This window comes from Sporothrix schenckii (assembly GCF_000961545.1).
Source record: "Sporothrix schenckii 1099-18 chromosome Unknown Cont44, whole genome shotgun sequence".
Taxonomy (NCBI): Eukaryota; Fungi; Ascomycota; class Sordariomycetes; order Ophiostomatales; family Ophiostomataceae; genus Sporothrix; species Sporothrix schenckii.
The window spans coordinates 386,901-399,745 of NW_015971145.1; the positions used below are offsets into that span (position 1 = coordinate 386,901).

Here is a 12,845-nt window from a genome sequence, read left to right on the forward strand (position 1 = left end):
TGACTCTCATGTTTCAGTATCTTTGCCTTGCAGAGGATACAACGTTACTGGCCTTGTTTTTTGTTATCTTCTTACTCCAGTCTAGAGTAGAGATTGCTAGGTGCGGCCGTTCCCTACGTGCGGCACCGTGCTTGTGTCATGTTGAAACTTGCGGGGAAGGTGGACGACGACTATGGGGAGGAAATACGTTGTAAGTCTTGGCCCTCTTCATAGCAACGTCAGCCACTGGCCCAAGCTTGGAATGCGTTCTACAAGATCGCGTGTCGGGCAAACTCGCTCCCACCAATATATGTACATATCGATGCACCACATCATCAGACCAAAAGAAAAACACCACGACAACGAAGCACAACACCAGCCGTACTCGAGGCTCTATTTTCTCTTGTCTTCGCCAACATATTCAAAATGGTCTCCCTCGCCGCCATCCAGATTGGCGGCTTCCGCTGTACGTCGTGATACCTCGGCGCCTACCATCTTGTCCCTGCTAACATCCCAGACAACTCGCCATGGACGCAAATCATCCTCGTCGGCTTCGTGGCTTTCAGTTCCGTCGGCATTTTCAGTGCCATCGGCGGTCTCGGCGCTGGCGGCACACAAGACGTGCAGCTTGTCGACATCTCGAGTAGTGTGTTGTATGCCACATTTGCCTTTTCCGGATTCATTGCCGGAAGCATCAACGTGGGTCCATCTGCCCTCTGGGCCTTATTGTTTCCGTCTGGTACTTGCAACTGACCCTCTAGAACATCTTCGGTCCTCGACTGACCATGTCCATTGGCACCTGCGGCTACGCCATCTACCTCGGCTCCCTGTGGTCGTTTCAGCTGCACAACACCCGCTGGTTTGTCATTTTGGCCGGCGCCATCCTTGGCTTCTGTGGTGCCCTCTTCTGGGCCGCGCAGGGCTCCATCATGATGGCCTACCCTCTCGAAAAGGACAAGGGCCGGTCCTTTACGGTATTCTGGGCCATCTTTCAGCTCGGCACGCTGATTGGCGCCGCCATTGCGCTCGGCATCGAGTTCCACAGCACGCTGCCTGGAGTCTCGACGGGGGTCTATGTGGCGTTTTTGATCATCATGCTCACGGCCATTGGCTCCAGCTGGCTCGTGCTGCCGCCCCAGGCCGTTGTCCGCAAAGACGGCTCGCTCGTCGAGCTGGAGCCGAATGTGTCGCCGCGCACGGAGTTTGCGGCGTTCCTGGGCATGTTCAAGGACTGGCGGCTGCTGTTGCTGTTTCCCATGTTCTTTTCGAGCAACTACTTTTACGCCTACCAGGGCGCCCTCACCGCGTACTTGTTCAACGGCCGCACACGCGCGCTCGTGTCTCTGCTCACCGGTCTGGGTTCCATGCTTGGGTCCGTCCTGGTTGGTTTCTTGCTGGACAATCTCCCCTTCCACCGCCGCAAGCGGTCCCTCGTCACGTGTGGCATTGTCGCCCTGCTGATGATCGGCATCTGGGGCGGCGGCCTGGCGTTCCAGCTCCGCTTCCAGCGCGACGACGCCGCGGTGCTGGGCGAGCCGCTTCCCTGGGACTGGACAGCGGGCGCAGCCGTCGGCCCCATACTTCTGCTGCTCGCCTACTACATCATCGACGCCACCTTCCAGGGCCTGGCCTACTACACCATGTCGTCCCTGACCAACGATCCCTTCAAGCTGGCCCGCATGGCCGGCTATTACAAGGGCATCCAGTCCGCCGGCTCGGCGGTGTCGTTTGGCATCGACGCCGTGCGCACGCCCTACCTCAACGAGCAGCTCGTGTCGTGGCTCCTGACGCTCGTATCCTTGGCGCTCTGTGCCTGCGTGCTGTTCCACACACGCGACACCAACATCGACGTCGAGCACACCGTCTTTGTCGAGGACCTGGCGCCCGAGAAGCTCGAGGGCATCCGCATGCCCGGTGGCCACGCAGCCGGCGCCTACGAGGCAACGACCGAGGCCAAAGTCGGTACCCATGTGGAGAATACGACGAAGATGGTGTGAAACAATACGTCGGCGGATGTTGAATTTAAACGTTGGCATTTTTGATAGTCATGTACGATTTCATAGTCTTCCTTTATCTTTCCGTCAGGCGCTGGGTGAACCTCATATATGCTGTATAAGACCAGCTCTCTATCTCGTCGTCCCTGCATCCCAATGAATTCAACTATCGTCACCGAAAAAAAAATACATTCAAGTCACAGCCCCATAATCTGCGCTGGCCAGGTACTCCCGGTATCGCCGGATAAAAGAACGAATCGTCACCTTGCTGCAGTAGGCATCCAGCTCCTCTGGCTCCAGCGCTTCGACCCACTCAAGGTCGACCAGCATAATTCGACCGTCCACGAGCATAATGTTGGAGAGCTTGTTGTCGCTGTAAATGAGTCCGTGTTGTTGCAGTGCGCGTATGGGCGCCTCGATGCACGCCGTAAACTCCTCGACGGTGAGGTGCGGCTGAGTCTGGTTCCGCAGCGTCTGGCCCGCCAGCATCGAGAGGACCAGCGTGCGCCGGCCCTCACACTGCGCCTCGCCGTAGAAGACAGGGACAGCGCAGCCTTGGACAGACCGTAGCCGCCGGTACATGGTCTTTTCGTTGTCAAACTCTTCGGTCTTGGACACGATCTCGCCGTCGTCGACGAACGGCCCTCGCAGCTTTTTCAAAACGACGCAGCTGGGCAGAGCGTATCGCGGCCACAGGATCCGGATACACCGCTGCAGCAGTGTGGGGAGGGACGGCAGCCACAAGCGGACAACGCGGTGCCAGGCACCTTCGACAAGAGTGGCCTTGAACACCCATGGATACGCGCGGTCTAGAGGTTCTGCCAACCCTGTGATCGTGCTGAATCCGAGCCGGAACTGGAATAGAACGGTCAGTTTTGCTGTCGAAGGCCTTCGAATGGATTATTTTGCCAATTGCGTACTTTCACCCAGCGGGGAAACCGGTATTCAAAGTCCTCCATGTTGTATGTCTTTGGTAAGGGAACAAGAGCGTATGCCCCCGAGTTGGCTTGATCCTGCATATCGCGTCTCCAAAACTATCCTGTCGCCTGATAATCCAGGCGACGAACTGCAGCTGGGCAGCAAGACCTAAGAGTGCACGGCCTCTCTCCCCCAATTCGCTCTCCACCCTTCCCGCTGTCCGTGCCTCACGCTCCCTCCGTTATCACGAAGCCTAGGAAAGGGCGAATTACAGATTCCTTTTGCCTGTTCCTTTTTCTCCCCTTTTTGCAGGACATGTAGCAGCTGGTAGGTAAACTGCATTGTGCTTTGGACCGATGTGATCTAGTTCGACAGTATCTCGTGGGTATATCATGGGCACGTAACGAAAATGAATAACAAAGAATGGATATATTTACCACAAAGAGTGTCCCTGTGGTGACACGTTGAAACCCGCTTTCGTTTTTGGTTACGTTGTAGTAAAGTGGGTGAACAAAAGGTTTACATGGCATTGTTCCAAAAATAGACTACAAAGGATATAGAAAAGTAAAATGCTACGACACGAAATGATGAACACTGCGTGAGCTGCAGACAACGTTAATGTCCTTGTTCATTCGTTCATTTAAACCACAATGGTTACCCAGCTCCTCCGCTTCCAACTTGGGCTTCCATCCTGGAATTTTCTAAACGCCCGCCCTTATTAGCCAATCAACACGAAACATAACACCCCCAGCCATCCCATCTCGTTTCTCATCTCATTTCACGATGCCCGTCATTCTGTATCGCATCCTCTTCATTTTTCTCTTTAAGAGAGGATGGAACGGATGCTAGAGCAGAGTAGCCTTCGGGGTCGGCTCCTGAATACCGCTTTCATGTATGAACTCTCCACTAGCTTCTGATGCATTGTCAGGATTCACATCTCGTCAAAAACACTCCCACCAATGCAGCCCAGTGTACCTTTCCATATGTGCGAACTGGAACCAATGTACCTTGATCCTTGTTCGATCACCCCGGCGCACAATCCATCACGATAACGATATTAATGTTTGTCGTTGGGCCAAAACTTTAAAAAGTACAATTCTTTTTTTAAAAAAAGCATTTCACTTGCGCGGTTCTTACAATCTGAGACTCTATGTTGTATATAGCATGTGCCATACCTAATACGATCCCCATTCAACATCTTTACTCAATTTTCTTGGTCTCGATATCTCGCACTGTATGTCCGTATGTTACACGCAAAGACCACCACCATCCACTAAAATATCGGAGCCATTTATGTATGTGCCCGCGCTGCTCGCGAGGAGCACAACGGCACCGGTCAGCTCCGACGGACTGCCCATGCGACCACTCGGGTTGCGACTGGCCCAAATTGCCCTAAAAGACGCGAGTCCATCGCCTTCGTTCAAAATCGTGTCCATGTAGCCCGGGCTCACCGTGTTTGTGCGGATGCCGTACCGCGCCCACTCGGCCGCCAAGCTGCTCTTGAGCATAAGCAGCGCCGACTTGCTGACATTGTAGGCCACCTGGGGCTGCGGGTAATTGACCCTGTGCGCGGAGATGGACGCCACAAAGGTGATGGAGCCGCCGGTGCCCTGCCGGACCATGTGCCGTGCGGCGGCCTGGGCGCAGATGAAGCTCCCCGTGGTGTTGATGTCCAGGATCTTGCGGAACTGGGCGACCGGCACGTCGAGCGACTCCGCGCTGCCCACGACGCCGGCAAAGCAGACGAGGGCGTCGACCGAGCCGAGGGCGCGGGCCGTTTCGTCGACCGCGCGGCCCACTGCTGCGTCGTCGGTGACGTCGACCTTTTGCACACCAATCGTGGCCTGGGGAAACCGGGCCCGCAGGCGCGCGACATTGTCGTCGGACTCGGACACGTTGACGTCGAATATCATGAGTCCCTGCAGGCCGTGCTCAAGGAGTGCGTTGCAGGCCTGCAGGCCCAGTGTGCCCGTGCCACCGGTCACAATGGCGTTCCCGCGGACCTCGAAACGCTTTGCTGCCCCGGCGGTCGGGTCGGCCTCGATTTCGGACGATGGAGCCGGTGTGCGGGAAGAGGGGCTACCGTCGCTAAAGACCATGGACGGGATGACGCGAGACGTCAGAGCATTTCGGTCGGTGAGCCCAGACGGTGCAGCCATTCTGATTGGATAGAATCTGATGTAGTTTTGGCGTCGCGTTTTGGTTCATGGGAGTGACGCAGATAAAAATTGAGATGGATTGACTAGGGATTCCCATAGATATACCAGCATTCGTCTCCGATATACGGACACACGATTTGTTTTCCTAGTCCTTTGACCCATCGTATGCATCGCATTGATCGTGATACACCTGTGCACTGTGCAGGGTCGTGGTATACATTGCTTCAATCGTGACAGAACTATGCACCACGCAGGGCCACGGCCTCGTGCATCCTTCCCGCCGGTTTCTACTCCTCAAGCTAACGCAATCTGGCAGGTGGTGTGGGCTCAAACACTCACACGCCATCGGGGCCGTAAGAAAGACTGGACCTGGTTATCTTACGGGCATCACAGAGGATACTGGCAAAGTTTATTCCAAAAAGAAAAAAAAAAACACCAAAAGTATATCCAAGGAAAGCTACTGCAGGGCATACAAAACAGGAGAACAAAATGAAAGCAAAACGCCAGCCAAATTGCTTGTACGGGCAAAAAAGACCCCAAATAACCTATGTACCAAAAAAAAAAAAGGAAAACAAGAATACAAAGCAACGCAACAAGCAATGCACAATGATATCCCAAAAGTCTACCAAAAACGATAATCAAAAAAAGAACTTCCACCTAGCCTTGGACCTCCTCGTGAGCCTCACCAGGTAAATCCCCACCTGCCGGCGCTGGTGGGGGCGCTGGTGGGAACTCGCGAGCTACGTCATCGCGCACCAGGCTGATCTCGAAGCGTTGTAGCTTCGACTCGATTACCAGGGCCTGAAGCATTGTCGAGGCCGCTTTCAGATCTTGATAGGCTTCGCATAAGCGACGGAACTTAATCCGACGCTCTTCTCCAGCCATTATCAATTGCTGGTTTCGTCTCAGCGCAGCATCGTGCGCTTCGTCCGCCGCAAAGTACAGTCTCTCTGCGTTGTTTATGGCTCGAGCAAGGTTTGCTTCATGCCGCATACGGAGCGGCACCCATTGCTTGTCGTCAAGGGAACTCCGTAGCCATCGGCTCAATTTGTTTCGCGCCGCACCTTTCGACGCGTTGAGGACAAAAGACAGGGCCAGGGGTCGGCCAGCCTCAAGGTCAGAGTTGGCCGTTGCCCGCTCTGCCGTCCTTTTTGACCGGACGGTATACTATGCCGCAAACAATGCGCCAAAAATTGCCGATGGCGCGACGAACGCGACGACAGCTCCAATGATCACGCTGCAGTTAAAGACATTAGCTTCCGCGTCGTTATCTCTCCCCACTTGAAATGTTGACGTACTTGTCTAGAGGTGACGTCATTGTGTAACAGCAGTATAAAGAACTTATCGGAATCGGAAGGCGCGTTAGATGAAATTGGATAGAGCAGCGTGGACGGTTCAGATGGTGGTTCCGCGGGCAGGTGCATTGTATGGTAAAAGATGGAATGAAAAGAAGGAAATGAGGACGTGCAGACGCGTACCGTGTCGAACTAACATTCTAGGACACGTGACGCGTCGCGTCACGTGCGCGTAACGATAAATTTAACGGTCAGGAGATAAAACCAGGCTGCAGAGGAAGTCACAGGTGGGCTCGGTGTAATCATAGACACAAGGTAGCTTGATGGTACCTTTAAACCACTGGGTTATCCCTGAGACACCTCCAGGCGTGTGGGCGAATTGGTTGATGTATTGACTATTGACGACATCTGCTTTTTTTATGCTTTGGGTTGTTTCTTGCGAACATGACATTTGGAGTTTTTTGATCTGCCGAAATAAGTGTGACTTCCGTACAACAATTTAAACGCAGTAATTATTATGAATCTCGAACATCAATAAAGTACACAACTTGTGATTCAGTGGGCTGCTTCACAGCACCCAAATCAATCCTGAGACAACGGCACAAGTAGAAGCCACTCCGCACTGGCTTGACGGCGTTATAAGAACATCGTGGACAGAAGGCCCAAGGGAAGCGACTCCCTGAAGCTTACGTTTTGTCTTCAAACGACGAGCTTAAAGATTGCTAGAACTGTGAGCACTAGTTGTGTCCAGCCTAAGTGCCTCGTTGGCTGCCAAGTGCAACATCGCAGCGGTATGATTCTTGGCCTCTTGCGACTTCTTCAAAGGTAACGAAATAGCAGTGGTGTACGCCATTGGCGCTGTGTCCTTCAGGGCAGGGAGACCACCCGGCACGCGAAGGTCTAGAACAATCAACTGATCACGAATGCCGCGCATTGCGTATTTTGAGGCGGTCTCTGCGTCGGTCATGGTGCGGCTCGCTATGGCAACACAACCGGCCACGATCTCGGTCGCTGTGGCTAACCGATCCACAGCAGTCGCCGCAGACAAGTTGCCTTCCACCGACCCTTGCCACCACTGGTCGGTTGTGGAGGCACACAAAGTCTTGTGAAGTTTGCCGACGATATCTCGCGTTTCCTTGAGGTAGCGGCCCATGCGCTCTAAAAGGGACTTGGTATTTGCAAAGCTTGTGCCTTCTATCCAAAACTGACGGTTGCTATACCCATTCTCTGCAGCAGCGATGGCAGCGTCGAGAGCGAGAGTCGCAGATGCCATGCGATCGATGCTCGGCGTCGCAGAACCAGGTGACTGTGCCGTTACTTGCCGGAAGATGGATTTGGTGGACGTTGTAGGATTACCAAATAGCCCCGCCGCGACAGCCTCACGAAAACTGTTCCGTACGAGTTCAGCGGCAAGTGACGTACAAGCGACGACCGTTTGTGCAGTTTGGCTTGCGGTCTTGAGCGCGAGATCCAGCCCGGCGAGAATTTCAAGACACATTTCACGAAGGCAGCAAGATTTGCCGGGGGCCAGGGGTGGCAAATTGGCGAGGGTGAATGGTGTGAATTCAACAGATGGTGCGGCGACGGAAGATCTTTTGTCCAAGTGATGCACAGCGGCCGTGCATGCAAAAACGGCATCGGCAATGAATGGCATACACAATGCTGCCTCTTGCTCTGTTGATGTGCGGGAAATCTCTTTATAAATTGCATCCCTCCGTTTCATCCAAAAAAGGATATAACGGAAATATTGGCGTTTCATAGCTGTGATCCTGTGCCAGTTGGCATAACCCTACAGTATTAGCATTCTGCAATGTAGACGATGAATAGAGGCTCATAGAGCAGATAGTAATACCTGAATGCAAAGTCCCTGCGCTGTTGAAAGTTACTGCTGTAGACGGTGTATTACTGTAGATGCAAAAGAAGAATATTCCAGTAAATTGGAAATGCTGGCTATATATACTGAGATTGGTGTTCATTCTTCCAGTGGACCAATTTGAATCATGAGTAATGGTACATCCCGTGCCATAGACGGTGTAAATTTGTCAAATGGTAGTACTACATAGCATCACCGCATGAGTAACCATTTAACAACTACTCAGCGGAATGTACCTCTTGCGGCGCTAGTCACCGCGCTGCTGACTCTCGGGGTTGCATCCTTGGCAAGTTTTGATTGTATCAAGAGTATGGGCCAGTTCTTCCTTGACGTTCAACTGTCTTATACTGGCTCGACGATCTGCAGCATGTGGGCATCGAGTTGCGTTCGACACCCTAGCAGCTTAGTTATTTTAAGGGCCTGTTTATTTGACTGTGTAAGTCCCATAACATGACTAGGGGCGTGGTATGGGGACGGAGAAAGAAAGTAACCGTACTGTAAGTACAAGACTTTTTTTGACAACAACAGCAAGGCGTTCATCGCGGAGAGAGGGAGGATTCCTTACTGATAGGAAAACCGAAAGCCTTGCTCCAGCCAACCTTTTCATTTGTAATAAAATTTCCACGACACGGATACTTTCTGGTGCTTTCCTGCTGAGTTTAATGAATACCGAAATGGAAAGTATCTTCCGTGTACCCAGCAATAAACAAAAGTAGCTAAACGACAAGTTCGACTGAAGTACAAAAAACTCTGTAGAAATGGAAACCTAAAGTACTGCTGAGTCAAGACCTCTTTACAGAAAGTCATCCACCCTGAACGTACGCCCTTCCCTCCCCTCCCGTCCTGCATATCGTTCAGCCATTTCCACCATTATCTACTCGTATCTACCACTGGACAGATGTCAGTGCCTTTTCTCTCTTTTTTCCATGGCGTGACTATGGTGATGTGTAGTAAGCCGCCTTACCTTGCATGTCGGTTTTCGGGGATGATCACAGGTTCCGAGTCGCCCGACGTCTTACGTGAGTTGACACTTTTGCGGTTGTTGAAACTGAACCGGACCGGACTTCCGCGGTCGCCCACGGAACCATCACGAGCACGCGCCTTGCGGCCACCGATGCACCACAGGCAGGCCAGCACAAACACGACCGCCAGGAGCGTGATGCCGGACAGAACCGCGTAGCCAATGACGAGGCCGAGGGATGCATCGGCCAGCTTGAGGCCGAGTCCACCGTCGATGAGAATCAAGACCCAGAGGAAGCGCGTGCCCCACATGTGCACGGCGGCCACGATGCCGCGCTCGCTAGAGGACGACAAGGCCCGCCCGACGTGCAGGGCCATGCCCAGGCCCAGCAGCACGAGGCCCATGAAGAAGGTGATGAACCCAATGACCTGGTGCGCAGTGGCAAAGTGCCGCGTGGCGACGTACTCGAAACTGGCGCGGACGCCCGTGCCCAGGCCCGCCACGAGCAGGAACAGGTACAGCAGGCTTCCGAGGGCGTGCACCAGCGGGAAGCGGGCCAGCAGACGGCCGCTGCCCAGGAGGATGTCGACGGGCGCGAGGACGAGGGCGGCGATGGCGAGCACGATGCCGTGCGCGAGGCCCAGTCCGTCGCGGTCGTTGAGCACGACGCCGTTGGGGCTGTTGGCGCCGTACGTGTTGACGGGCTGCGTGCCGGTATTGGCCTGGTTGTCGATGCTCGTCAAGACGCCCGTGCCGCCGTAGCCCGTCGCCTGGATGGTGCTCATCAGGTACCGGCCGTAGGCCTCGTGCTTCTGCAGCGTGACGCCCTGGTCGTTGCTGGCGAGGGCCGTCGCATAGGACGGGCCGAGGGCGTACATCATGGGCTGGTTGGTGGTGAAGCTGTTGAGGCTGCCGCCGGGCCAGGACCGGCAGTTGAAGCAGGTGCCGCTGGCAATCATGTACGAGCCGTAGACGGTCGAATTGCCGTTGAGCCAGACACGGTAGTTGCTGTCAAACTGGGGCTCCGTGTCGCCCGTGCCCAGCCGGGGCGAGACAGTCATGTGCCGGCCGTCCGCCGCAGGGTACGCGATGAGCATGAACGAGTTGGCCATGCCGGTGCCGAAGCCGAGGGCGACATAGGTATAGTGCGTCGGCGCCACCATGTAAAAGTTCACGTCGTTGCTGTTGGGCGGCAGGTTGATGGCGATTGTCGTGGCCAGCTGCGGGATGTGAATGTTGGACACGGAGGCCGCAACCAGCGGTGCTTTGTCTAGTTAGGAGCCATATGCGCGCAGTGGATTCATCTCTCGTTGATATGGCTTACCCAAGAGTGCAAGTGACCATAGCCGGACCATGGCTGCAAATATCGACGGACGACAACGGATTGGACAGCTTAAAGGCGAATCAGTCGGCTACTCACGTAAGCGTCACGGCGTTCTTTGCCACGCTTCATCATCTTGCGTCGGCGACGATGCGGGGGCGCCGCTGAATATATGTCATTGCGAGCATTGTGTGCGTCGTCCCCGACTACTACCGGGACACATCTGTTTGCCGATTCGGGCATATTCAATGTGTTCCATTCGTCTATCTATGCCGATATCGTGATATTAATTAATTGTGTTGCTGCTGCAGTTTTCCTCCTTGGTGTTTAGGTCGTTGGCCCTGCCATCTTGCCAGTCTTCTTGGTTGTAGTGATTTGGGTAAATGTCGTGTCGCTTCCGCGTTCATGCAATATTGAGAATCATGGGATTCCGGTTATCTGTCTCGTGTTCCATTGGTGATTTTTCTTCCCCTTCTACGAGGAAGCTTTGACATTATTCGAATAAGATATAATGAGGGGCCGCTTCCGATTTTGCGAAGCTAGTGTAGGAAGACGGTCCTTTCATATTTCTTTTTTCAAGTCAGCCACCACGGGAGGAGTTGGCCCGATCTTACGTGAACTGCCTTGAACAGTCGATGCACCACCGTGCACAATGCAAATTCTCCAACAAAGCTGACTATTGCAACAGTCCATGCACAACAATTGACATGAATCATATATGCGGTCAGTCATCATCGCCATCTCGTTTCCTGTTTCACTCACACCCACCACGCCGATGTCCCGGATCCCCAAAGGATTTGAAGCCGATCAACCAGATCTGCGTTACCTTCCGGCAGCGGTCCTAGAAACCGATCAATCGGGACGTTCCTTATTTCCAACTAGGCATAATATTCTTATTATAACATTAACACACTCTAATTTCGGTGTACTTTCCCCGCGTTTTGATCCACAATAAGCCGCAAGGTGTGGTGGTCAGGATCACAACAGCTTGATGCGTTAAATTCACGGGACGGCCCTTACTGCTGCATCAGCATCGTATGAAAAACTGAGTCCTCTACTTTTTCCCGTTTCACGATTCTTTGGCAGCTTCCAATTCCAACAACTCTTTAGAGTGTCTTTGGTGAAGTTCACGTTTCCACTAATATGGTTTGTCCTCTCAATTTCCCGTTTTCTTTTGGCTTTTGGTAAACTGTGGCTGCCAACGTGATCAGCCGCAGTGGCGTCCCTCCCTGCGCATCGTATTTTGATCACACATTTAAAAGGGCCTCATAGCACCTACCGAATTTTGCTATCTATAATGATACTAGTTATTATGGCCATCACGGCCCCCAAGAAATAGCAGTCATGCATTGCACTTTGATGCATAATCATCCGGCCAATAAAACACGGTCGGTGCACCATCACTGCGAAATGCCGGATGACCCCTCTCTTTGCTCTTCGAATGCCATTCGATTTGGCTAGGCGTCATATAATTGAGGCCCTGCGGTCATCTAATACACCCACTGTGACCCATGCGAGTTACAGCATTCGGCAGCATTTTCTCCGGCGCTGCACTGTCGGTACACTTTGTTTGCAAATCAGCGGAGCAAAGCATCAGCTCAAAAAATTGCCTTCGAGTCCGTTCCTTCGGAAGAAAAAGAAGGTTTCTGGTATATATTGTAGGCCGTGAAAGCTAGATCAGATGAAGCACCGACTGTTCTGGTGTGCCCTCTAATTCATGCGTACCTGGTGGTAGAAATTAAGTGTGGCGTCCGGGCTAAGGTCTCGGCAGGAAGTAACAGAAAAATGCTATTGCAAAGACAGTAAATCGTACATTCACCACCTGTTAGTGCCGACAGCCGTGCAATGTCACCGCAGTGAGACAGCCCGTTTGCATGCTTCCTGCTCATCCGGGGCGAATTTGAGTCATTCGCCGGTCCCTGTCTGTCTCGTGTGTCGCCATCTTGCATTTGTTTTTCTCACCTAGCACGCAAGACTTTTGTGATGAGTATTTTCATGTACGTTGTACCAGAAGCGTATCCCTCGGTACGCGTGTGAGTGGATTCAGGCAATGCAAGGCCATATGGTGAACACGTTCTAGCACCTTGTGGGGGCTTGTCAACATAACGATGAACATAGTGGATGTTCACGGTGTTCGGGACGATGTAGAAATGATGGGTTGTGGGCGCGAGAAGGGTCGCTTAGAGAGAGAGAGACACACACACACAGAGACGCAAAATAAACAGACGCCGAATGCATCACTAGTAATCACATCATGTGGTTTGAGGTTGCGCCACTGAGAAAAGGTGAGATTGAGCCCAAGAGAGAAGGTCGATGCAGCTGGAGATGGGTTGGCTTAAAAAGGG

The 12,845-nt window shown here is 53.1% G+C and overlaps 6 protein-coding genes across 6 annotated transcripts; 1 reads left to right on the forward strand and 5 right to left on the reverse strand.

Annotated features, from left to right (window-relative positions):
- Positions 1 to 405: 405 nt before the first annotated feature.
- SPSK_09108 (UNC93-like protein) lies at positions 406 to 1,976 on the forward strand (the record flags this gene model as incomplete). Its single annotated transcript, XM_016735687.1, has 3 exons — positions 406 to 445; positions 497 to 678; positions 741 to 1,976. 3 exons carry the CDS (start codon positions 406 to 408, stop codon positions 1,974 to 1,976), a joined length of 1,458 nt encoding a protein of 485 aa, XP_016586861.1.
- A 189-nt stretch (positions 1,977 to 2,165) lies between these two features.
- Positions 2,166 to 2,932, reverse strand: SPSK_09748 (uncharacterized protein; the record flags this gene model as incomplete). The annotated part of the gene is made up of 2 exons (XM_016736318.1): positions 2,166 to 2,828; positions 2,894 to 2,932. 2 exons carry the CDS (start codon positions 2,930 to 2,932, stop codon positions 2,166 to 2,168), a joined length of 702 nt encoding a protein of 233 aa, XP_016586862.1.
- A 1,206-nt stretch (positions 2,933 to 4,138) lies between these two features.
- On the reverse strand, positions 4,139 to 5,050 carry SPSK_09645 (oxidoreductase, short chain dehydrogenase/reductase family; the record flags this gene model as incomplete). The annotated part of the gene is made up of 1 exon (XM_016736217.1): positions 4,139 to 5,050. The coding sequence occupies one exon, from the start codon at positions 5,048 to 5,050 to the stop codon at positions 4,139 to 4,141; it is 912 nt and encodes a 303-aa protein (XP_016586863.1).
- A 657-nt stretch (positions 5,051 to 5,707) lies between these two features.
- On the reverse strand, positions 5,708 to 6,368 carry SPSK_09823 (uncharacterized protein; the record flags this gene model as incomplete). Its single annotated transcript, XM_016736392.1, has 3 exons — positions 5,708 to 6,197; positions 6,264 to 6,287; positions 6,349 to 6,368. 3 exons carry the CDS (start codon positions 6,366 to 6,368, stop codon positions 5,708 to 5,710), a joined length of 534 nt encoding a protein of 177 aa, XP_016586864.1.
- A 689-nt stretch (positions 6,369 to 7,057) lies between these two features.
- SPSK_09735 (uncharacterized protein) lies at positions 7,058 to 7,843 on the reverse strand (the record flags this gene model as incomplete). The annotated part of the gene is made up of 1 exon (XM_016736305.1): positions 7,058 to 7,843. The coding sequence occupies one exon, from the start codon at positions 7,841 to 7,843 to the stop codon at positions 7,058 to 7,060; it is 786 nt and encodes a 261-aa protein (XP_016586865.1).
- A 1,335-nt stretch (positions 7,844 to 9,178) lies between these two features.
- SPSK_09266 (uncharacterized protein) lies at positions 9,179 to 10,534 on the reverse strand (the record flags this gene model as incomplete). Its single annotated transcript, XM_016735842.1, has 2 exons — positions 9,179 to 10,449; positions 10,504 to 10,534. 2 exons carry the CDS (start codon positions 10,532 to 10,534, stop codon positions 9,179 to 9,181), a joined length of 1,302 nt encoding a protein of 433 aa, XP_016586866.1.
- Positions 10,535 to 12,845: the final 2,311 nt, after the last annotated feature.